The 25,731-nt window shown below is 45.8% G+C and overlaps 1 protein-coding gene across 6 annotated transcripts in view; it reads left to right on the forward strand.

Moving 5' to 3' along the window:
• Acsl1 (acyl-CoA synthetase long chain family member 1) overlaps positions 1 to 23,013 on the forward strand; it is a 69,379-nt gene extending 46,366 nt beyond the window's left edge. For all 6 annotated transcript variants that reach the window (XM_075986720.1, XM_075986725.1, XM_075986726.1 and 3 more), the window contains exons 7-21: positions 20 to 198; positions 4,612 to 4,644; positions 4,792 to 4,843; positions 5,316 to 5,389; positions 7,855 to 7,932; positions 10,396 to 10,530; positions 11,833 to 11,967; positions 12,783 to 12,878; positions 13,661 to 13,733; positions 15,528 to 15,616; positions 16,116 to 16,232; positions 17,886 to 18,029; positions 20,497 to 20,598; positions 20,699 to 20,770; positions 21,342 to 23,013. In XM_075986720.1, the coding sequence (XP_075842835.1) occupies positions 20 to 198; positions 4,612 to 4,644; positions 4,792 to 4,843; positions 5,316 to 5,389; positions 7,855 to 7,932; positions 10,396 to 10,530; positions 11,833 to 11,967; positions 12,783 to 12,878; positions 13,661 to 13,733; positions 15,528 to 15,616; positions 16,116 to 16,232; positions 17,886 to 18,029; positions 20,497 to 20,598; positions 20,699 to 20,770; positions 21,342 to 21,482 (1,520 nt within the window). In that variant the 3' untranslated portion in view covers positions 21,483 to 23,013. The remainder of the gene's footprint in view (positions 1 to 19; positions 199 to 4,611; positions 4,645 to 4,791; positions 4,844 to 5,315; positions 5,390 to 7,854; positions 7,933 to 10,395; positions 10,531 to 11,832; positions 11,968 to 12,782; positions 12,879 to 13,660; positions 13,734 to 15,527; positions 15,617 to 16,115; positions 16,233 to 17,885; positions 18,030 to 20,496; positions 20,599 to 20,698; positions 20,771 to 21,341) is intronic.
• Positions 23,014 to 25,731: the final 2,718 nt, after the last annotated feature.

Raw genomic sequence — 25,731 nt, forward strand, 5'->3', positions numbered from 1 at the left:
ATCTCCTCTTCATTTACAGCTGAGCTCTCTGTGATTTTTGCTGACAATCCAGAAAAGGCCAAACTCTTGTTAGAAAGTGTAGAAAATAAGCTAATTGCTTGCCTTAAAATCATTGTCATCATGGACTCCTACGGCAGTGATCTAGTGGAACGAGGCAAAAAGTGTGGGGTGGAGATCATCAGCCTGAAGGCCCTGGAGGTGAGTCCTTCCACATGGCCCACTTCTCTGAAGGGTTGGATGTGGTACCCAGTGCTGGTCAGCCATGGTAAAGATACAGGACAAAATCCCCATCCTCCCACTAAACAAAGATTTGGGTTGCACGCCCAGAGTTCCTTGTCTGTTCTGCTTGGCTTGGTTTTTAAGATGGTCTCACCCCATAGCTGAGACTGGTCTCAGCTCACTATGGAGCCCAGATTAGCCGTGAGCTTGTAGCTGTTTTCTTGCCTTAGGCTCTCCAATGCTGAGTCATAAGCAAAGGCACTCATCGCTTGTCCCAGTTAAGTTTCTGTTGCTGTGTTAAAAACCATAGCCAAGGCCGAGCAGTGGTGGTGCACACCTTTAATCTCAGCACTTGGGAGGCAGAGGCAGGTGAGTCTCTGTGAGTTCGAGGCCAGCCTGGTCTACAAAGTGAGTTCCAGAACAGCCAGGGCTGTTACACAGAGAAACCCTGTCTTGGTGGGGGGGGGGGGGAGTAAGCAACTTGGGGAGGAAAGGTTTTATTTGGCTTACATCAGGGCAAGAGAACCTTGTAGAAACTGCCAACTAGCTTGTTCCCCATGGCTTGCTCAGTTGGTTTGTTTATACGACCTGCCCAAGGATGGTACCATCTTGCAGTGAGCTGGGCCCTCTCATATCAATCATTAATCAAGAGAATGTCACCACAGACTTGTCTATAGACAATCTGGTGGGGTCATCTTCTCAACTGAAGTCCCATCCTCCCAGATGGTCCTGGCTTGTGACAAGTTGACAAAACTGACCAGCACAGTAACATGCCCAGTGCCCAGTGTTAATATATCACAAAAGGAGCTGTGGTACTCACATTTATCCTTAGCACCAGTGAGCCATGCAGTAAACACTGGCACTGGAACTTCAACCGCACACGGATGGAAGTTTCTAGCTTGTATCTTGTATACTCTTTTTGGTCTTGACTGGCTTTTACTGATTGGTCTCTGAAACCAAGCCAGATACAGATTGTCTCATCATTTGTCTGTCTGTCAGTCTGTCTGTCTGTCTGTCTCTCTCTCTCTCTCTCTCTCTCTCTCTCTCTCTCTCTGTGTGTGTGTGTGTGTGTGTGTGTGTGTGTGTGATGACACAGGCATGGAGACCAGAGGACATCTTGCTGGAGCTGATTCTCTCCACCTTGTGGGGGATTACCCTCAGGAAACCAGTCTTGACAGCCAGTGCCTTTACTAACCGACCCTCTCGCCCTCCCTCCTCATTCCCTTCCTCCAGCTTTTTTAACACAGATTTTTGCTTGGTTTCTGTCCTAATCAGGTTTATTATTACTGTGATGAAACACCATGACCAAAAACAAGCTGGGGAGGAAAGGTTTATATTTCCACATCACTGCTCATCACTGAATGAAGTCAGGGCAGGAACCTGGAGATGGCAGCTGATACCAAGGCCATAGAGGAGTGCTGTGTACTTATTTGCCCTCCATGGCTTGCTCAGTCTGTTTTCTTATAGAACCCAACACCACTGGCCCAGAGATGGCACCACCCACAATGGGTTGGGCCTTCCTCCATCAATCACTGATTAAGGAAATGCCTACAAGCTTGCCTGCAGCCTGGTCTTCTGGAGGCATTTCTTAATTGAGGCTCCCTCCTCTCAGATGACTTTAGTTTGTGTCCCGTTGACATGAAACCAACTGGCCCAGCTCATTTATGTTTCTTTTTGTTGTTATTTTCAATATGGTTTATTTTTAGCGTAAGCTCAACGTTAATGGTAAACATTCTAGGAGTATCAGTGGGGTGCATAGGATCTGACCCCAACACTGCTCTGTCTTAGGTTAGGAAGCAAGGAAGCTAGCAGAAGGCTCCTTGTCCACGTGCATCCAAGAGGAAGCTGCACTGTTGCTGAAGATACAAATCTTTTTGAGAAACTGTTATAAATAGGTTTTGATTTTTAATGTCTACTCCTCCTCCTTCTACAGAGAATTAGAGGTTATAGAGCAGGGTCCGTGGGACCTTTCCCAAGGAACCAGTAGTCAGAGGGAAACTCACTATTCCAACACCAACATGCCACTGTGTGCACATTTACATATTCACACGCAGTGTACTAAACGACTCCATATGCATTTTTGCCTCGGCTTCATTTTTTAAATTAGAGTTTATCTAGCTTTTTACCGACATTTTCTACTGGCATGTTTTCGTAATTTGTAGTCTCCTATTGAAACATCCGTTCCCACCTGCCTTTCTGTCCCCTCCTCCAAAAGGCACACTCACTGTTGTTCTTTCCTTTGTCTTTTTGTAACCACAGCACGATGGAGAGATAATTTTAAAATTAAAACATGACTTTGATGAATGAATGGCAATTGTAATATGGAGTTTATATTAAAATCTTGTTTCACACACACTGACCTGCTTAATGTAATTTGTGCATTTTAGACATTTTTGTAAACAAAACTGAGAAGAAAAGAATTTAAAGTTTGCATTATGGTTGGTTGTGAGGTCATTTTCATTAATATATACTTACATTAATGCATCTATTTGCAGAATCAAGGTAGGATATAGGCATTTTGGAATGTTTGCGTCTTGTGTATTTTAATATGAACATTTCAGGCGTACACACTGTTGAGTAATACAACCATATCCCCTTCTTCCTGTTAAATAGTCTATGGTTACAGGTTTAACACATCTGCTTCAGCATTACTTTACCCAGTATTCACCAACCCATCTATATTTTTTATTAGGTAACAAATTTCATTACTCATAAGTATTCCAATATGCTTGTCACTCACTAGAACTCAGTTTTATTCATTTTTAACCTAAAATGACCACTTTTAAAAGTAATTGTTTGAATTTTTTTCTAAGAAATGGCAAGACAGACCTAAGTCTCCGAAGCTATCACCCCAAATAATGTACCAGTAGAGGTCTTGTTGGCTTTCCTAATTTAAAAGCAAATTGCTTGTGACTATGGCTTTATCTCACTCCACATCAGCTGAAGGTTCTAGAAGTCCTTTAAGAACTTTGAACAGATGAGTTGGGCATGGTGGTGCATGCTTGTAGTTCCAGCACTTGGGAAGAGGAAGTAGAAGGATCATTTCAAAGTCATCTTCAGCTCCCTAGCTATTTCGAGGTCAGCCTGCCCTACATGAGTAAGCTCCTACCTCAACAACAACAGCAGCAGCAGCAAAATGGAGAAAAGTTTGCATCGATGAGTAGAAACCAACAAAGTCAATAAAGCTTATTTCGAAAATCATTTGCAGAAGTATTTGCCTTAGCTCCTTGTTGACTGTGGAGTGGCTTTTGTTGTCGTCGTCTTGTTTTGTGTTAAGCTGCTGGCTTGTCTGGAACTCCTGGGCCAAGCTGTCCTCTTGCCTCAGATTATAGGTGTGTGCTGCAGTGCCCAACCCTAGCTGACTTCTAATTAGATATCATTGTTCTTGTTTTTAATCTTTGGTTGTGACGTGTGTAATTTCAATTGATTAGAAGTGTGCTAGGTGGAGCTCAGTGAGCCGTGAGCATGCCTGTCCAATTTCCATGTTGTGGTAGATGTCAGCACACTCCACGTGCATTCTCAAGTTGCTTATTTTCCTCGGAAAAGAATATAAGGGTTTTTTTCTCAGTGACCGGATACAAAGGCTACTTTTAACGCAGTAAACGGAAGCACATACCCATTAGCAGAAGTCTGTGCTGGGAACAACTGTATCTAGGGACTAGAGACAAGAGCTTAGATCCCCTTAATGCCCATGCCAGAAGTGGCCTCCCATCCTCCTTGCAGCCTGTTTCAGTGCAGAGTACACAAATCCTCCTTCCCCTGTGTATGGAGCATGGAAACCTGAGCCTCCCTAACACGACTAGCATTTAAATCCGCCACAGTGTTTCTACCTGTGCAGAGGTTGTTGAGGTGGAACCTCATAGTCAGGAGAGAGGGTGCTGAGGACCGGCAGGTCTTCGCTTAAGGTCAGGAGCAAAGCTTTGCTAAACGCCATCCTAGGAAAGGGAAGAGAGGCTGAAATCCAGAGCAGAGGATGTAGTTTTATGACAGATAACTAGAAACTGGCTTTCTAGAACAATAGCTGCTGTGGCTTTTGCTCGTTAACATTGCTCTCATTCATTTGATTTGCCGGCTGAGAGTGACATCTATAGGAAAGGCAGTAACCTGTGGGACTTCACTCTTTTACTTTTTTATGTGTATGGGTGTTTTGCCAGCATGTATGTCTGTGAAGCATGTGTGTGCACCATCTGAGTCTAGAAAAGGGCATCAGATCCCCTGGAACAGGAATTACAGATGGTTTTTTCCATGTGGGTGCTGGAAATCCAATCTAGGTCCTCTGGAAGAACAGCCAGTGCTCCTAACCACTGGGCCATCTCCATAGCCCTGACTTTGCTCTGAATAGTTAGAAAATCTTAATACTGAGGTTTTCTCTTTCTCTTTCCCCTAATTAAGGACCTTGGAAGAGTGAACAGAAAGAAGCCCAAGGTAAGCGTCGTGGGTTACTCTGGGTTACAGCCTTTTGCTCCTTGCAATGCCTATTCATATTGGAGACTGTTGGAAATGTGGGGTGATACCTTATGGCTTGGTATATTCTATTCTGATGTATCCCGTCTCTTTTAAAATTTTCTTCAGCCTCCAGTACCAGAAGATCTTGCAGTAATTTGTTTCACAAGTGGAACTACAGGTATATTTTGAGATGTGCTTACTTCACAGCAGTATCTGGAAGTCTGTGCTCTCTGCCTCCCTTTTGGGTAATGTATTAATTAGTTGTTGATGGGTGCAAGAAAGTAAGAGACAGACGCGGACCGAGTGAGGTCATCTTGTTTCTCTGGGAGGCAGTCTCAGAATCTGAGCGTGCCATGTGGTTAATTCAGCACTGACTGAACGTGAACTCAAATGCTCTCTACCTAGAATGAAATTCCTAGTTTCTCATGCCCTGTTGACTCACATAAAGACCTTAGTGAAGAATGTTTCAGGCAATTTCCTGATAGTAAATTTCCTTCAAGGGATCGTAGGTTGATCAGAAATTTACTATTACTCTGTGCTTGACTGCCCAGCGGGTATACAGCAGAGCTGTCTGAGCCCCTAATGGGAGAGGGTTTCTGCTGCTCTCGCTGGAGTATCTAACCTTCTTCTGCTCCCTGTGTACTCTGCAGGCAACCCCAAAGGAGCAATGATCACTCACCAAAACATCATTAGTGACTGTTCAGCTTTTGTGAAATCAACACAGGTAATTCTCTAGAGTGTCTTCATGGTTCTTCACATTGAGTGATTGTGTTTAGGCCCCAGGAGAGAAAGTACTGAAGCCTCCCCTCACCCCAATAGGTCCACACTGCACATAAGACCCAAAGTCCCCTCTTCTCAGATGGTTTGCTATGGAGCTAATCCTATAGGCCTTCCCGTGACATTAGAATGGATCACCATATGGAACTCATGGTGGCTTTCGTGTGGGGACTGTTTGGCTGTCACTCTGTTAAGTACTTTTAGGAAAAGACAAAGGAGAGAGACCTTTCAACATCCTTACTCCAGCGTAAGGACCCTAGTTTAAGTTACCAGTGAGTGTTAAAGGCAGCTGAAGGTTTTAAATCCTCCTTCTGTCCTGTGGTCAGTGTGACTCCCGCTGTATGCGAAAGATTAAAGTCTTAAACTCGAGTCGGTGCCCTGTCCTCTTCAGGTTTCTGCTCGCAGGTTGTAGTCCTCTTGGGTTGCCATTAACAAAGCACTGTAGCCCATGCGGCGTGAACAACAGGCGTTTATTTCCCTCCGTTTAGGAGGCTGAAATCCAGGTCCAGCTGCCAGCAAGTTTGGTTCCTGGTGAGGGCTTTTCTCCCTGGCTCGCAGATGGCTGCCTCTTTCTGGGTGCTCCAGTGTCTCTTCTGAGGAGACGCCAGGCTGTTGGGTCAGAGCCTACTCCCGATCCGATCACACCAGGGCCCTGTTCCCCATGCCCGGGGCTTAGGGGAGCGGAGTTCAGTCCGTAACTCCAAAGATAGGATGCATGTTTATCTTTGCAAAGGCGTTCTCTTCCCATTTAACGGTGTGCTGCTGCAGACTCCTGGGAGCCTCCTGTACCCCTACTTCTTGTGGCAGAAGGGTGTCTGTACCTCATGGTTTAGGGGAGTGGATCTTTCTTTGGTGGCTGTTGAGGGCTGATTTTTGAGGCTGCTTCCAGACTTAATTTTATTACCCTGTCACTTTTTTATTCTCACCCTCCCACCTTTTTGTGAGGTATGCTATATAAACAAAGCTCAGCACTTAGTGCACCACCAAAATGAAATGTGAATTTCCCGGGAGGCCTGCAGAGATCAGTTCAAGTGTGCTTGCAGTGATGTCAGAGCTTCACTGAAAATAGTTACACCATGAAGAAGAAGCTCAACTTCCAGAACTTCTAACTGTGACACTGGTGTGATTTTTTTTTTTTGTGGTATACCAGAAAATTGAAAAGTATGAGTGCTGGAAATGTATCTCAGCAGTAGAAATCAAGCTTTCTATCCTTGAGGCCTTGGGTTCAATCCACATCTCTCTCCCTCTCTCTCTCTCTCTTTCTCTCTCTCTCTCTCTCTCTCTCTCACACACACACATACACACACACATTCATATAAACACACACATATATGGATATTACTGGGTCTGATCTCTCATTATGTAACAATTGCACAGTACAAAATACTAATTGAGATGCATTTCTAACTTTATTAGATCAAACCTAAATTATAACCCACCCATCCCATAGGCAGTGACCCCACTTAGGGTTACATTGTTGCTAAGACCGATCCCTCTTTAGGGATAAGAGTATACGGCCTAGAAAGTAGTACAGATTGCATACGCATGCACACATGTATGCGTGCCTGTGTACACGTACATGCACACACTCATGCGCATGCACAACACACACTTACCTCGTTTCTGATTGACATGACTGCAGCTGTGTTGGCAAGCTTTCTTGGTGCTAATAACATGCCCTTATGTGCAAACCCTCGCTGTACCCATCCCTCAGAAGGCCCACCCTGAGGAACACTAGGCATCCACACTTAATCTGCCTCTGGCTCATCTTGGTCAGGATTTTATAGGAGAACAAATCTCCTCAAGTCAGATTTGAGGTTGCATTAACCACTGTTGAGTATTTTCCTGAGCTGAAGGGAGGCTTTAAGGTAAAAATATTGACCCAACGCATCCAGTAGAACCATTTACTCTGGAAATAAGAGGACGTGGGAAACCTTTCCTGCTTTCCCTTTGCAGTATAACAGTGCTGTCTTGTCAGACAGTGGATCCTAACGTTGCTCGAGGGGCAGTGGGAACTTCCTGGTAGAGGGGTTTTGTAACTGAAAGCTGAAAGGAGCAGAGCACACAGTCCCTCAACACTCTAGTTTGGGCAAGGTTTTCTTCACGAAAGTGCTGGAGTGGATATGCTTAGTTGTGACGGATGACGTCCACTCTGCCTGGTATTGCCATGAGACACAGATAGAGCCCTATGTTAGAGCATTGGCCTAGCTTGTGCAAGGCTCTAGCGCCATCCCCAATAATACTGTTTTTTTTTTAAAGTTACCTTTAATTCTTTGGTGAGGAAAAAAATAAAGACATGAGTAGAAATCAGTCATGCTGAGTGTTGAGGGGCCGGGTGCCCTGCTCTGGAGGAAAATGGGGATATCCTGGAAGTCTTAACTCTTCTTTTCTCGCTGGTGTCCTTGCTTTCAGAGTGCATTCACTACTTCCCCGGATGATACTCTGATCTCTTTTTTGCCTCTCGCCCATATGTTTGAGAACGTTGTAGAGGTAGGCATCTGTTGTGTCTCCCTGTTTGTCTGTGTGTGCCCCGCTAAGTTGTTGTGTCTTGCAGAGCATACTGACCTTGAATGCCAGTGACACACAGATTTCGTTTTTACCACTGGCACACATGTATGAGCAGCAGCTGCAGGTAAGTGTGGTGCGCCGTGCCGTTTGGACTCGCGGTTCTTCACTCCATCCCGTTCGCGATGGCGGTGGTTAGAAAGAATATGAATTTTTATTCTAGGTCCAACCTGGGTATTTGAACTTTAATCCTGCAGTTTAAAGTTGGAGAGTTTGAACATTTAAAGAATGCTCATAGGACACGGTTGCAGATGAACTATTATTAAAGGAAGGGTTTTTTCTTTTAATTGAAAATAACTTTTTCCATATACTATATTCTGATCTGTATGAACTATTTCCCCTTCCTCATCTCCTCCCAGATCCTCCCTACCTCCCCACCCATCCACTCTATGCCTTCTTTCTCTCTCTTTAGAAAACCAACAGGCCAGATTTAAAAAAAAGGCAAGGGCTGGAGAGATGGCTCAATGGTCAAGAGCATTGCCTGCTCTTCTAAAGGTCCTGAGTTCAATTCCCAGCAACCACATGGTCTGGTACCCTCTTCTGGCGTGAAGGCATACACACAGACAGAATATTGTGTACATAATAAACAAACAAACAAATAAATAAAGGCAAATAAACATAAACAAAGCAAACAGATACACACAGAGAAAAAAAAGTGCCAGAAACACATACACAAGGCAGACAAAACCCATAAACACAAACACATAATAGATAAGCAAAAGGCAAAGTTAAAAGAAAAGATCCCCGCCGGGCGGTGGTGGTGCACGCCTGTAATCCCAGCACTCGGGAGGCAGAGGCAGGTGGATCTCTGTGAGTTCGAGGCCAGCCTGGTCTACAAAGGGAGTTCCAGGACAGGCTCCAAAGCTACAGAGAAACCCTGTCTCGAAAAACCAAAAAAAAGAAAGAAAGAAAGAAAAGATCCCAAAGCATTCTGAGACAAAACATCTCTAAAAAATCCCTTTGGTTTTGTTGGTGGTGGTCATCTACTTCTTGGCGAGGAGCCTCCGTTTTGTGTGATTTGTATATCCAGTGAAGCTCCACAGGGAAACCTCATTTTTCCTTTGGAGTGGGGTTCAATTGGAGATGGCCGCTGGGTTATGGATGGGAGCTTTTGCCCCATTCCCATCAATGATGGAACCCCACCTGGCCTAGACTAGTGCAGGCCCTGGGCAGACTGCCATAGTCTCTGTGAGTTCGTGTGTGCGTCAGTCATGTGTCTAGAAGGCCTGGTTTTCCAGGCGTCTTCTGTCCCCATTGGCTCTTACAGTTTTTTCATCTCCTCTTCCATGGAGTTCCCGGAGCTGAGGGGAGGGCTTGATGGAGACACCCCTTTTAGGACTGAATGTTCCGGGGTCCCCCCATATTCCGCACATTGCCAGCTGTGGGTCTCCATATTAGTTCCCTTCTCCAAAGGAAATGTTTTAATCCCTTGAATCTGGCGTCTCGGAGGCTCCTGTTGTGGAAGATGCCTCCCTTCTTGTTTGTGCTTCTCACTCATGCACAAACTGGCTGAGTTTTCACTGGCATCCGATATGCCCTGGGGGAAAGAATGGTGTCTAACTGACCTTTGCCTGGGTTCCCTGTGCGCACATAACTGTGCACCTCATTTGAGAGCTGACCAAAGTAAAATGGTTGTCCTGCAAGCATGAAGATGTGAGGTGATTCCTAGCACCCACGTGAAAAAGCTCTGGCGCTCTCTGGCCAGCCGGCCTAGCCTAGTGAGTGATCCCAGGTCCCAGAGATCTCCGCCCTCCCCAGTGCTGGGCTCGCAGAATGCACAGACCACCACAACAGGTGCTGCCAGCACTCAGCGAATATTTTTTACTCTGAACCTAAGATAGACAGATAGATGACTTGTCTGGTCTGTCTGGGCGGCCAGTACAGTTTGCAGGAGATAAAGTATCGTGTGGGATAATCTTGTGGCCAGCCACTTGGAATCCTGACCCAAGCTAATTCAGTGTCTTTTCAGAAAATTTTACTTAGATTCAAAAAAGGAAATGAGATTTTAATAAGTCTGGTCTGGAGGTTTTTATTTCGAGAATAAATAAGCTTTCAAGTTCCTGGAAGGTTAAAAATATCTGAGGAATATAAAATAACATAACTCATCCAACAGATGTAGCTTGTTAGCCCCAGATAACCCGTCTCATTACCAGTAGGAAGAGCCCCCCCAACCCCAGTTTCATACTAACTCCTGTGTCACTGGGACGGTGAAAATACTCAATTTCCATGTTTGTATGATGGGAAGTAAATGCTGACACATTTTTAAAGAAACCACCATATTTAGGGAGTTCTACGGTTTCTGGAAGCTGGTTTGAAAGACTAATGCTGTGATTCTGAGCGCAGGGAGCCCTCCTTGTCATGCTGACGCTTGTCTGTTTTCACTCACAGTGTGTGATGCTGTGTCACGGAGCTAAGATAGGATTTTTCCAAGGAGATATCAGGCTTCTGATGGAGGACCTCCAGGTGCTTCAGCCCACTATCTTCCCTGTGGTCCCAAGGCTGCTGAACCGGATGTTTGACAGAGTGAGTCCCAGACAACGAAGCATGGGGGACAGAAGGTGGGACTGTGAGGCGCGACGCCAGTCTGACTAGGGTTCAGCCATGTACCCCTCTACAGCCATCAGCAGTCCCTTTACTCTCACAGAGCTTCAGTCCACACCTCTGCAGAAGTGGAACTCTGTTCCCACACAGATCTGTTAAGGGAACACACAGCACGCTCTGCAGATGCTGAGCCCTAAGCTGCACCTTGGTTTGTTTCCACAAGCTCTTTGAGCTTCACTCCGCATCTGTGAAACAGAGGATCGTACCTTCTCCCTGTTTCGTGAAGGTGCTGAGTGACTCACACACATAACTACAAGATGGTTTTATTAATTGTTCCACTGACCCTTGCATGCATGAAGCGTCCCTTCACCTCTCCGAGAGAAGTGTCCAGGCCATGGTGCCGATTGAGAAGACGTGGCATTTCCTGTCTTAGCATAGACTGCTTAGCCGGGCAAGATCAGCACACGGCATGGCCAGTCTTAATCTGAGTTTCTAGTGGGTGCTATGAATACTTTTCCCTTTTCCTTTTCTCGCCCTCTCTAAAAAACGATGTTAGTTTTAAAATCCATTCTTTCCAAAAACCCTTTGAAACGGTGCATTGAGATATAATTCGCATAGTATACAATTTGTCCTCTTGAGTTGTGCAGTCTGGGGCCTGGGGGTAGAACTCACAGTGAAGTGCATGCTTGAGGCCCCATTTCAATCCCAGCAGTGAAGGTGGGACGTTCAGCGGTCTTTGAGGATGTCCCTGTGGGTGCTACAGTGGGGAGCATCGACGCCTTCCAAACCTTTGAGTGCATCCAGAGTTTCCTAACCACACTACATTCAGTTTCAACACCCGGAAAAGAACCCTTCATTACCACCCACCCTCTACCTGCTAGATTCCTGAGCAACCAATACGACACCTTCAAAGTGTACATTTCAGTGTTTTTAGTGTTTTATAGCCAGTTACTATTCCGCTGTATGGTCAGACACAGTTTATTTAGCCATTCCTTAATGACAGGTGTTTGAGTAGCTTCAGCTTTTGACTACTACAAGAAACCCTGCTGTAAACATAACACTTGTGTGTAGCTGTCTGTGGACATGTCTTCATTTCTTGTAGAGTTGGGCAATGGGGCAGATTTATACTTCACAGCCAGAGGAGCTGATCAGTAGTTGTCCGAAGCTGTGTCTGCCTTCCAGCGGCTCCACGGCTCCTGCGTGTGGTCTCCAGCACACTGCTGTCTGCCCTTTTGGTTGTGCCAATCTTGGAAGCTGTGCAAACCTTCCCTCTTGCCTCACTAGATCTTTGGACAAGCAAACACCACAATGAAGCGATGGCTCTTGGACTTCGCCTCCAAAAGGAAAGAAGCCGAGCTTCGCAGCGGTATCATCAGAAACAACAGCCTGTGGGATAAACTCATCTTTCACAAGATACAGGTAGCAGATAGGCTCTCACCTCATGGATGTCTCACATAAAGTGAGCATGTGGGGGCTGGGGGAAGCAGTGAATGGGGCAGGTCTGTAACTTCAGCTACTCAGGAGGCTTAGGTGGGAAGATAGCAAATTCAGGGCTAGCCTGGGCAACTTAGTGAAACCTTCTTGCAAAGTTCAAGGTAAAAAGAGGGGTAGAGACACAGCTCAGTGGTGGAATGCTTGCTAGCATGCTCATCAAAGCCTTGAGAGATCAATCACACACACACACACACACACACACGAGTGTGTTTGGATTGGGCTAGATAGGAAGCCAAGAAAGAACACATGTCCACTCTTTCTGGCATCTGTCTGAAAGTTAGAGACAGGACTATTAGGTGGAACCTGTTCTCTGTCTATATTTGAACAGTGCTACAGCTGTTCTAGATGGAAGGATTCTGGGTGTTTTAGTCTTCCTTTAGTTTCTCTGGAACAAATATCCCACTCCTGAGGTGAAGATTTAAGCCTGAGAATAAGAATATAATCTCAGGAGCTGTCTCAAATGCCAGAAATATGGTAGTTGTCATCATCTGATCCCTGAGACATCTAGTAGCAGAGCGCTGGCTTAGTGCCAAGTCTGCCAGGGGATGTGGGCAGCTTTGGGAGGAGTGGGTTCAGCCCTGGGTCCTGCTGTGGACACCTAGAGCTCTGTCCCAAGCTAGAGTCCTATCCATGCAACTGCAGGACAGCTGGTCGGCTGGGACACGGGGTCCCAAGCAGGTGTCTGGCAGAGGAGCTCCGACTTCTGCATAGGTAACCCTGGCTTCTCTCTGTCTCGCAAGTCAAGCCTGGGTGGGAAAGTCCGGCTGATGATCACAGGAGCGGCTCCGGTGTCCGCCACGGTGCTGACATTTCTGAGGGCAGCTCTCGGCTGTCAGGTGAGCTTCATCACACCACCCAAGCACCCCAGGCTGTGTCGTGCTGTGGGCCCTTGTTTGGATTGACGAGAATTTATGTCTGCAGTCACTGTGCGGCATGATGCGCGAGTGCGTTGAGCAGTGGCTCAGTTACTGTGTCACTTCACAGACATCGTGCGCAGAGACACTTAGAAACAGCTCCAACGTACAGACGGCCATTGTCTCTTACTCCATTTTCCGTGCAGTTGCCCCTGAGCTCACTCACCATCTGTACATTCAATCACTTGAGCTCACTCCTCCTTGTCCTCCTGTGTTCAGTCTTCCAGGCCTCCCAGCTCCTCATTTGTAGGCCTTGGTTTTGTTTGGAATTAGGTTAATGCTAGATTTCCTAGGGGAATAATAGCCCTTATCTAGGGTAAGGTGTGAGCCAAGCCTCTAGAGTATGGCTGCAGGGATGGGATGGGTCATCATTGATAAACCTACTCACACACCGTGCTGAGAAGCTATTATAGAAGAGTCCAGGGCTCGTGCTGACAGTCAGGACGTGTGTTAGCATGACTTAGCAGAGCAGAAGTACTACAGGAGTACTGACTTATCCTGTCTGCCAGAGGTTGAGTAGGAAGGCCACATGGACTACAGCCAGTGTTTGACATGGGGGTGAAGATGTTTGGGTGCATTTAATGCCCCTGAGTCAACTTACAAAACTGAAAGTTGGAAGGTTTCAGAGGCCGGGATTCCACGGGAGTTAGTTACAAAGACACAGCTGTCTCTCACTAACAATGTCTTTCTTCTCACTGACCAAGTTCTATGAAGGCTACGGACAGACTGAGTGCACCGCTGGTTGCTCCCTGAGCATGCCTGGGGACTGGACGGCAGGTACGGTTGGCAGGAGAGCCATCTTCAGAGTCTCCTCATTGGAGTTCGAGGTTGGGGTGCTTGGAGATGAGGTCATCGTTGATTGGCTCATTGGCCTCCTTGCACTGCAATGCATAATATGTCTCAAGGAATTAGGTCTCCTGGATAGAAAATGTGTGTCTAGGCTGTGGTGCATCCTAGCAGGGGCATCTGAGAGGAAATGCCTCGTCCACAGACTTGCCAGTGATCAAACAGGGTCTCCTCATTTGCTGGTAGTTTCAACCCTTAAGTAGGTATTACAGTTACACTGTGTGCTGGGCCGGTCGTTGGAAGTGCCGATAGACATGCATACAGACTCTTTGTCTCAAAGCAAACAGGGAGGAGAATACCCAAAGAGCCTCTGCAATGGATATGGCCCTGTAGGGAGGGTGCATGGTGGACACTGTGTAAATGTTATCCCAGGGACACCATGGAGAGCTAAGTTATAAATGTTGTTTAAATAGCATGTACACAGAGAGAATATTATGTAGAGAATGTAGGGTCTTCTGTACGGCAATGAAGTTCCCCTGGCTTCTTTGGTGCATTATAAATCTAGTAACCATCTAGCAACATAGACCCCAGCGACTGGCACTGTCTCATAATGTAATTCTATAGGCATCTGAAAGTGTCTTTATACCTTTAGTTTTTAACACCATATTCCTTAACAGTCAGAGAATTTAGAACAACAATTTCTATATTAGATTGTTAAACCTTAGGCAGTATTAGCTGTGAGACTCTTAAAATGTATCTGTAATATCTTATTTTTGTTTTGGGAAAAGATGCCCTTCCTAGTTTTCTTTCTGTTGCCATGACAATCTTTAGGATCAAAAGCAGCTTGAGAAGGAAAGGGTTCATCTTACTACTCCATGAAGGGCAGGAGACAAGGCAGGAACCAAAGCAGAGGCCATAGAGGAATACTGCTGGCTTGCTGTCTGTGGCTTGTTCCTCTTGCTTTCTAACATGATCCAGGACCACCTACCCAGGGAGTGGCACTGCCCACAGCGGGCTGGGCCCTCCCCACATCAATCATTAATCAAGACAATGCCCCCACAGAGTAGCCTACAGGCCAGTGCTATGGATGTGTCTTCTTTATTGAAGTCCTTCTTTCCAGGTGACCTAGTTTGTGTCAAGTTGTCAAAAATCTAAGCATCATACAGCCTATCCCTAATCCTCTTAGACAAGAGAGTTAAATTGACTTGAAATGTCTTAATAGACATAAATGTAAAAACATGCTTGTCTAAGAACAATGACTGTGCCAGTCAGAACCAAGGGATGTGTCAGAGAATCACCAGGGTGTACAGAGCTGCCTGTGTTCTCTGAGAGAGACATCTGAAATCGGGTGTGGCAGGCCTGTACCAGCACTGGTAAGGGAGAGGCAAGAGGATCAGAAAACCAAGGCCATCTTGAGCTATATAAAGTATTAGGGGCCAAAAAATAATTGTATGTGGGGTGGGTGGAGTCAATGCAATCAGATCATGGAATTGAAGTAATAGTTTTATTTAGAAAGCATGCCTCCAAGTGTTTGAACCCACGTTCAAGTCGGTGGCTGGAATTTCAGTGTTGGAGATATATTCAGAACCTCAGAAATGGACCTCTGGGTATTCTCACCTCTCTCCAAGAAAGAAGCCCTCTTAAATTATTTTACCAGGCTGCAATTGCAAAAGCCAGGCATGTATAGGAGCTGTCACCATGAGGAGGTGTATTGTGGTTGTAAAAATGCTTTGACCTGAGGCCATTCTAGTGCACTTTGAAATGATTCTTCCGTTTTATATGCAGGCCATGTCGGTGCCCCCATGCCTTGCAATTATATAAAGCTTGTCGATGTGGAAGAAATGAATTACATGGCTGCCAAGGGCGAGGGTGAGGTGAGTGAAGACCCGCCTGTCACTGAGGAGCAGCATCCTGTGACAGCTGCTGTTAGGAGCCCCGTTCCGGAAAGTGCTCAGGACAGCTGTTAGGCTGGAGTCTGTTGGGATCTTGGAGTCAAGCAGGTCATACAAAGGGCATTTCTGTTTGACCCCCTCGGGGTCCTTCCTTCTGCAGCACAGTTGGGGATTTGGGCCCCAGAGCATGACAGAAAGCTCCAGAGAGGCTTGTCCCCAGTCTGCTAATGGCCCTGCCTAGGCTGCTGGGAAAGCCTAATTACCCAAGTGATGTCATTCCGTCTGAGACTTATGTTCCCCTGTGGCTTGACTATCCTGAGGCCTGTAGTAAAGGAAGTGGGGACACTGGAAATGGCCCTCTAGAGCTGGTAATTCCCTCTAGAGCTTAGAAGGGAAGGCTTCCAGGTAAAGGGTGGAATACACACATGTGTGAATTCTTGGGAGAATCCCTAGTAGATGTTAATAGACTCTCTTTACTTAGGTGTGTGTGAAAGGGTCAAATGTGTTCAAAGGCTACTTGAAGGACCCAGCAAAAACAGCAGAAGCCCTGGATAAAGATGGCTGGTTACACACGGGAGACATTGGGAAGTGGCTACCAGTAAGTTGATGTCACTTCTCTTTGCAGACAGTTTTGTCTCGCTGCAGGGAGGAACGTGTCCATCCCTCTCCCCCCACCCATTCCCCATTGGTGTACCCCCGCACCTGCTGCACAGCCTGTGGCTTTTACATCCCACCCCTCTACTTGCTGAATGATCCTTTGTATCCTGCAGGAAACAGACTTATTAATTTTTTATTGACTTTATTGAGCTCTACATTTTTCTCTGTTCCCCTCCCTTCTTCTCCCTTCCCCTTCAACTCTCTCCCTTGGTTCCCATGCTCCCAATTTACTCAGGAGATCTTGTCTTTTTCTACTTCCATGTAAATTAGATCCATGATGGCTCTCTTAGGGTCCTCATTGTTATCTAAGTTCTCTGGGATTGTGAACTGTACGCTGGTTTTCTTTGCTTTATGTTTAAAATCCACTTATGAGTGAGTACATATGATAATTGTCTCTCTGGGTCTGGGTTACCCCACTCAATATGATGTTTTCTAGCTCCATCCATTTGCCTGCAAATTTTAAGATGTCATTTTTTTTCTGCTGTGTAGTACTCCATTGTGAAAATGTGCCACATTTTCCTTATCTATTCTTCAGTTGAGGGGCATTTAGGTTGTTTCCAGGTTCTGGCTATGACAAACAAAGTTGCTGTGAACTTAGTTGAGTACATGTCCTTGTGGTACGATTGAACATCCTTTGGATATATACCCAAAAGTGGTATTGCAGGGTCTTGAGGAAGGTTGTTCCTAATTTTCTGAGAAATCGCCATACTAATATCCAAAGGGGTTGTACCAGTTTGCATTCCCACCAGCAATGCAGAAGTGTTCCCTTTACCCTACAACCTCTCCAGCATAAGTTGTTGTCAGTGTTTTTGATCTTGACCATTCTTACAGGTGTAAGATGGAATCAGTTGTTTTGATTTGCTTTTCTCTGATGACTAAGGATGTTAAGCATTTTTATTGGATTATTTGTTCTTTTGATGACCAGTTTCTTGAATTCTTTGGATATTTTGGAGATCAGACCTCTGTCTGATGGGGAGTTGGTGAAGATCTTTTCCCATTCTGTAGGCTGTTGTTTTATCTTGTTGGCTGTGTCCTTTGCTGAGAAGCTTCTCAGTTACAGGGGGTCCCATTTATCAGTGTCTGTGCTACTGGGGTATAATTTAGAATATTTGATTAAAATCTTGATTTTTACTGCAGCACAATGCTTTTTTGATGCCTAAAATCAGTTGATCACCGCCTTCCATTTTGACATCCAAAATAAAAAAAAAATGTGTACTTGAATTTGGGTGCTGGCTAGCATTCCCACAGGTTTGTATGTGTTGGGACCGACCCGTCACAAAATACTGGAGCATCTGCCTTCCTCTAAAGCATGGTAATGGCCGTGGAAATTTGGCCTTTGTCTGCAGAGTGCTGTGGGAGGGTAAGGCTATGTCTTGGCTGTCAGGGAACACACCCCATTTGGTGAGCAGGATACATGTGTCCCCACTTGAGACAGGAGGCCAAATGAAGCAGCGTGGTAAGTCTGTGCAAAGTGGAGAAGCTGAGATCACATGGGCTCTCGGATTTCTCTCCACATGGCAATCTCAAATAGCCTGTACTGATGGTGGGGAACCAGCCTTAACTCCCCCACCATCCCTTCCTCTCTGATACACAGAATGGCACCTTGAAGATTATCGACAGGAAGAAGCACATATTTAAACTAGCCCAGGGAGAGTACATAGCACCAGAAAAGATTGAGAATATCTACCTGCGAAGCGAAGCCGTGGCCCAGGTGTTTGTGCATGGAGAAAGCTTGCAGGTATGTTCTCTCTAAGTTAGAGCCATTGCTAAGCACCCCAAGTGCCATGCATGGCCGGACGCAGCTACAATACCAGTATTGGCAGTGTGAGGGATCATGACCTGTGGGCCAACCTGGGCTACTACTTATAGGCACCTGTTTCAAAAAATCAAAACAAAAAGGTGAATGACACTTTGAGTCAGTGTCCATTGACCTTGCTATAGGGTGGGCTTTCTATCACCAACTCAGTGTTGGGTTTTACTCCATTGGCCTTTCCTATCCCCCAAAGTTTTTTTCTTTCAGTTTCTGGATTTTAACACTAGTTAATTGCTCTGGCGTATCAATAGTAGTTGGATAAAGATACTAGGGGCTTGATAGTATGTTTCTAATTTAATTATGAATGGAAATATTAATGCTTATGGAATATAACAGTTTTACTTTTTTAATTATGTTATCTTTTACTTTTCAATTTTTTTATTTTTATATTATTATTACAAATTTCCACCTCCTCCCCTCCTCCCATTTCCCTCCCCCTTCCACCCATTCCCCCAGTTTTACATTTTTAAAGATTATTTTATGTTGTATGGATGAGTGTGTAAGTGTATCTGCAACACCTAGTGCCTGTGGAGGTCAGAAGGCATTGGAAACCCTGACACTGGAGTTATGGATTGTTGTAAGCCCAACCTGGGTCCTCTGCAGGAGCAACAAGTGCTCTTAACTGCTAAATCATTTTTCCAGCCTCAAATTGTACATTTTTGTTTTGAGACAGGGTTTCTCTTTGTCATCCTGGCTGTCCTGGAACTCGCTCTGTAGACAGACTCCCAGCGACCAACCTACCTCAGCTTCCTGAGTGCTGGGATTAAAGGTGTACACAACCACACCTGGCACATTTTACTTTTATTTCCTCTTTGTCTTTTACTGAAAATGGGGATTTTTTTAGAGAAGAAAAACAAGTAAAAACAAACCAAACACTGGGCGTGATGGTGCACGCCTTTAATCCTGCTTTTGGGAGGCAGAGGCAGGCAAATTTTTGAGGCTAACCTGGTCTAGAGAGTGAGTTCTAGGACAGCCAGAGCCACACAGAGAAACCCTGTTTAAATCAACAGCATAAACACAATAAAAGAGATTTTTTTTCATGTAATAGATCTGATTACTGTCCGCCCCCAACTCTCTCTAGAGCCTCCCTTCTAAATCCATCCTTCTTCTCTCTCGTTAGAAAACACATAGCCATCTAAAAACCAGTGATAAAATAAGACAAACTGGAATAGGATAAAACAAGCAAGAAAAAAAAAGACACAGAAAAGGTTTTTAAAAAGTTCCAAAAAACATTAGTATTGAGCAAAGACCCTCTAAAGATGTCACTGAGTCTGTGTGTTGACCATCAACTGCTGCACATGGCGCCTACTGGGTTAGTAAACACAGTGAGACTCCCTTGCGGAGGAAGAAAACCCTGGTTTTTCCTTTGTGAGTTTTTATCAATTGGAGATAGCTTCTGGGTTAGGGATGATAGAGGCAGGTGTCCACTTCTCTCTCAGTGCTGGGACCCTGTCTGGTTTGGACCCCTGCAGGCCCTGTGCAGGCCCTGTGCGTGTCGCCGCGGTCTCTAAGTTCATATGTGTGACGGTCTGATGTGTCTAGAAGGCCTTGTTTCCTGGGTGCCTCCATCCTGTCCGACTCTTACAGTCTTTCTGCCTTCTCTTCTGAAGGATTCCCTAGACCCCAAGGGAGGGGATGTGATGGAGACCTCCCATTTAGGGCTGAGAATTCCAGTCTCTCGTTCTTCGAACGTTGTGCAGCTGTGGATCTCTGTTTGTTCTTCTCCGATGATGGCTGAGCAGGACACTGATCTCTGAGTGTAGCAGAATATCTCCAGAGGCATTTTATTGCTACGTTCTTTAATAGACTGGTGATATTTGAACCTAAGACCAGATAGGCCAGGGACCCAGGGAAAGTTTTACATTTTTAAACTTACTACAAAGCTTAGCTTATTGTAAGTATTTTTTGAGGAAATTATGTTCTAAGGCTAAGAATATTCACTATTAAAAATCAAAATTAATATTCTAATTGCATATAAAATTTCCAGAAGTATACACAGCCATGCATGGAGATACACACTTATAGTCCTAGCGTTTGGGAGGCAGAGATGAGAGAATCAGTAGTGTAAGGCCAGTCTCAACCATATAGCCAATTCAAGGCTAGCCTGGGCTACATGAGATCCTGCTCTCAAAATAAAAAAAAAAAGACAAGTTAAAGTTTGTATCAAAGTAAATAAAACTTGCCTTGCTGTTAGATTTTGATCACTAGTGACTGGTGGTGTCTGTAATTATCTACTTGAGGGCTGGTAGTTCCTCACCTGGGCTCAAGGAGCCCTGGGAGGGCGCATGTCAGGAATACATTCTGAGCAACAACCCATAATATTACCAGATATTCCCATGGGCCTGCAATATAGACAAATCAACCGGTAATGACTCGCTTGTGTGTGTCGTAGGCATTTCTCATAGCTGTTGTGGTACCGGATGCTGAGAACCTGGGTTCCTGGGCCTCCCGGAGGGGATTTCAAGGCTCATTTGAGGAGCTGTGCAGACATAAGGTGAGACTCGGCACTGTTCCGACCGTCTTCTGCCTCTCCACTCTGTTCTCAGCACCTCTAGGGATGAGAGAAAATAATCTGTTTTTCCTTACATTGTTAGGATGTCCAGAAGGCTATCCTGGAAGACATGGTGAAACTCGGGAAGGAAGCTGGTCTGAAGCCTTTTGAGCAGGTATGACGCTGATCCAGGAGCAGATGTGGTGTAGAGCAGAACCTGACTTGAAGATTTTCAATGTGCAGATTTTAGAGGCTGAAGAGCAGACCTAAGGAAATACTAGGAGTAATTTGATGCAGAAGGACTTTCTTCTTAAACATTTGTGTGTGTGTGTGTGTGTGCGCGTGCGTGCTCGTTCACGCATGTATACCCATGTGCACACGGGTACAGGTGCTGAAGAGGCCAGAGGTGTCAGATTCTGAAGCTGACATTATAGGCAGTCATGAGCCACCCAACTTGGGTTCTGAGAATTGAACCTGGGTCCTCTGGAAGAGCAGAAAGTGCTCTTAAGTGATGAGCAGTCTCTGTAGCACCAGTACTCAGTCTATGACTGCGTACTTCCCTGAGCTTAACCCATGCTTCGGAATTCTTTCCTGTGGGACCCCTGTTCTCCCTTGAGAACGCACAGTGAAATGAGAGGCTAGATTGGGGGCCTTACAGGCCTCCATCGCCTCTAAGAACTTCATTTCTGTTGAGACTTCTTGTGTCTGTCTTCTCCCCTCATTTTAACAGCTTTGTTTATTTGCAGGTCAAAGGCATTGCTATACACACGGAATTATTTTCTACTGACAATGGCCTTCTGACTCCAACATTGAAGGCAAAAAGGCCAGAGCTACGGAACTATTTCAGGTCACAGATAGATGAAATGTATTCCACCATCAAGATTTAATGTGAAGACGACGACTTGGAAGAAATGGCACACCTCCACAATCCTCCTTGTACCAATGGCCTTCGCGTTGGTAACAGACTTCGCCTGCATCAAGTGTAGGAAAGGAAATGGCCATGAGGGACTTGTCCGCGGGGTCTTACCGTAGGGATTTTAGAGGGCACGGAACACTGCCTTACAGTCACGTGTGTTGCAGCCCACGACCCTGGTGATACACGATTTCCAAAACGAGCCTTAAATATTGTAAAGGGGAACCCATAAAAGTGCTAAGTTATTTAAGATTTCCTCAGCCGCTAAGGTGGGGTGTTAAAACTTCTGTCTCCTGTCTTTTCTCACCGAGGGGTTAGGACTTTGCTCTCTCTGATGTGTCTGCCCCTTGCTGCCCGTGCCGCAGCAGTCTGCTGCTCTCGAGAGTACAGTGCACTGGAGGAAAGCTGTCCCTTCATGAGTACGAACAAGGGTCCAGGCGGAAGCAAGTCGCCGCGGACCACAGATTTCTCTTTTTAAATCCCTTCCCCTCCACTCCTCCACCTCCTACACAATACACTCACACAACCCTTCTTATTTGTAAGGGTTCCAAACGGTCCCTGCTGTGCCTGCTGGGACACAAGGTTCCCAGCAAACTAAAAGACCAGTCCTCCTCAGAACAATGCTGGCGCCCAGTCTCGGTAAAAAAGAAAAGAAAACATGGCAGCTCCTGCGAGCCAGCAGCTTCCCACACACGCAGCAGGATTGCCCTCGGACTCTCCTCCAGATCTGCCCCCCCCCACGCCCTTCCCAGGCCTTGTGAGAACTCCTGCCTTAGACTCTGCAAGGAAGACGGTCTGTCAGAGAACGACCTGGATTGGCCGCGTTCAGCTGCCATTCCTCCGCTGCTGTCCACCGGCTCCTCGTGGAACCGCCTCACACCTGCGATGGCCACTGGGCTCCAACCCTGGTTTTCCTAGCCAGTGATGATGTGTGGGGGGTCAACTTGCTGTTTTTCCTCCCAGTTAAACTCAGGCAAAGCGTGTCTTCAAAACTGTTGAGGGAGTTGGTAAATATGGGTACTTATTAGAATGGACAGTCGTGAGTAAATGTAAAACTACCTGATTTCTGTGAGATGCATTTGACAAGCCAACCTTCTGGTATGTAGAAATCTGGGGGAAATCCTGGGATTAACTCCTCAAGGAAGTTTTGTCTTGCAAAGTTAATTTGGGAAATTAGCAGCATTTCACTGTCCTGCGAGTCTTTGCCACCTGTGACCTGGCCATGCTGTCACTTATACCTTTGAGGCCACCCTTGTTGGCCGTGTGAGTGCGTGTGTTACTGAACCACAACTGGGTTTGCACTAAGGAATCGTCATTGTAATAACACTATTTGGTAGCCTAACTTCATACTTGTATTCTTAACTGCACAAGAAGTCAATAATTTTCACAACGGGGGTTTTGAACGTTTGCTTTCAGTGTTGGCTATTTCTATGTTTTATAAACCAAAACAGAATTTCCAAAAACAATGAAGGAAACCAAAATAAATATTTCTGCATTTCGAGTGAGTGGAGAATGTACAGTGTAACGTTGGGGACAGCCCGCCCGTGCTGTGCATCTTGAGTAAGGGTGGCCCTCCTGGGACCCCTCCTATCGCTTCTTTCCCCGTCCCTGGTCTCCTTCTCCGGCCCAGTCATTCTTGACACTTAAACTGCCCCCTGCCCCTCTACCAGTGTGGCCACTGTCCTCACATGCTGTGAGAGGAACACCAAGGTATGGCATCTGGACTATAAATGATAAGGGCCCCCCATCTTAGGAGCGTCTTTGCTCCAAAGCCACAGTGTCAAGAGACATTAGCAGCTGTTGGTCTGTGGTGATGGATTTAATTCCACTGTATCGGAGTAATTGTCTTTCTATACGACTGGTGTAGAGGTGTCCTGTTTACAGCTACCCCTTTGCTCTCCCTTTCGTGGCCTGCTCTGTGTTAACAGGTGTTAGCTGACTCCCAATTTCTTTCAAGTCTGTTGTGTTTAATGTCACTGTCACCATTGTTATCACACCGGCTTCTTCAAGTTTGTGTTTGTCTTTATGTGTGTGTGTTGGGGGGGGTGTTGCTTTTAGGAGGGGAGGAAGGAAGAGAGAGTCAGTGAGAGAATGCATGTCTTATGGGGTTTTGAACCCAGGGCCTGACATGCTAGGAAAGTTCTTTGTCATTGAGCTATCTCCCTAGTGTTCTCTTCTTTTTGAGTTCTCTTTAAATCACCTTTGAACTCACTCTTGCAGCCAACGACTAACTTGAACTGCTTCAGCCTCCTGAGTAGGTGGGATTACAGGCCTCGTCTGCTCTTTCCGTTGTGGTTAGTGTTTTATGTTGATGAATATCTGACACAGCTTGTTTTGTTCTATTTTCTGTTGCTATAGCACAGTATCAGAGACAGGTAATTTGTAAAACCATAAAGGTTATTAGGCTCAGTTCTAGAGGCTGGGAAGCCTTAGAACATAGCAGCCACCATCTTAACTTAATATTTAAGTGTACCGTTGTAGGTTTAAAGACATTTACATTCATGGACCCGTCTGATTAGATGCCATCTGGCTGATAGGGGCTCTCTGCAGAGTCCCATGGTGGTATAGGTTATCACATGGCAAAGGGGCCTATGAGGGATGGCCAGGCTTTTATTAAATTATTTTGTTGTTTTATGTGTATGGGTGTTTAACCTACATGTATCACATGAATACAGTGTTTGAGGAGGCCAGAATGGGGTGCTGGGTCCCCTCGAATTGAAGCTATAGGCTGTTGTTAGCCACCACCATCGTGTGGATACTGGAATTGAACTCTGGCCCTCCTAACCATGGAGCAATCTCTCCAGCCCCCAGCTCGTTTTTCTGAGGGAGCTACCTGTAAAAACAAACTAGTAACTCCTTTGGTGACACATTACTATGCAAATCGGTTAACCTGTTAGTGACAACAGAGCCAGTCACCTCTCCTGATTGGGAGTTACACATTTCTAGTGCATTCAAGCCTCCTAGTCCAGGTTGCCTTTCTTGTTTTAAAATCCCTAAGGTCTTGAGAGCAGGCATTACTTTTCTTCCAGCACCAAACCTGGGACTTACAAACTCGCAAGCGTTCACTAAATAGGTCTTGACATTCAGAGCACGGCTGTTGCGGTGAGGTGACCAAGCGAGTGGTTGGGTTTGGCCTGGTGAAGTGCTCAGACATGCCTACTCTTAACCCGTTTGAAACGTCCAGCTCCGAGAGGCCTTGTGTTCGCATTCCTACAGTGTCTCTTCGTTCCTGCAGAAGTGTTCATCTTGCGGAGTGTACAAACTCTGTGTCTGTCTGTCAATAGCTTTATTGTTTCCTTTCACCTCAGCTCCTTGCCGCCACCATCCCGCTTCCTCTCTGTGAACTTGACTTTATTCCCTCTAAGTGGCAGCAGGTGACACTGTCTCGCTCCACTTAATATGTGCCTTAGGGTTTCTGTTGCTGTGCAGAGGCCCCATGAGCGCAGAGACTCTCACGAAGGAAAACAGTTCATTGGGGTGGCTTACAATTTGGAGGTTCAATCCATTGTCATGGTGGGACGTGGCCACATGCGAGCAGACACGGTGCTGCAGAAGGAGCTGAGGATTCTTTATCTTGACCCGAAGGCGAGAGGAGATGGACTGAGTGGCACACTGGCGAGTCCCTGCTTTCAACACTTCTCTGTGTATACTTGGAAGTGAAGTTAGTGTCATTTGTTTTTATAATAGTCTGAGTGAGTGTGGTTTGGATTTGTATTTCCTAGGTAGCCATTGATGCGGAGATCTCTGCTCCAAGGACATTTATATATTCTCTCTGGAGAAGCTATGAGTGAAAACCCTCTGTCCCTTTTTTTTTTTTAAATGAGTTTGTGAAGCTGGAGAGGAATACTGGAGTTAAAAGCACTCGCTGTTCTTGTAGAGGACCCGAATTCAGTATCCAACACTCACATGGTAGCTCACAACTGTCTGTCACTCTACTTTTGGGGGATCTAATTCCACCCTCTGGCCTCTGCGGGTACCAGGCACACATGTAGTATACATACATTCAGGCAGACAAACACTCATTGCGTAGAATAAAAACCAGTATCTAAAACAGTTTTTAGAAATTGGTTTCTTTGGGATTTTGTTATTGTGCTGTGTGAGTTCTTTATATATTCAGGCTATCAATCCCTGAGCATCACTTTTGATTCTTCTAAGGTGCGCTGCTGAGGGTGGGCACTGGCTCTACGATGGCCTTTCTTTCCACAAAGGCTGCACCAAAGAAG

Source organism: Microtus pennsylvanicus, chromosome 9 (assembly GCF_037038515.1).
Source record: "Microtus pennsylvanicus isolate mMicPen1 chromosome 9, mMicPen1.hap1, whole genome shotgun sequence".
In the NCBI taxonomy this organism is placed as follows: domain Eukaryota; kingdom Metazoa; phylum Chordata; class Mammalia; order Rodentia; family Cricetidae; genus Microtus; species Microtus pennsylvanicus.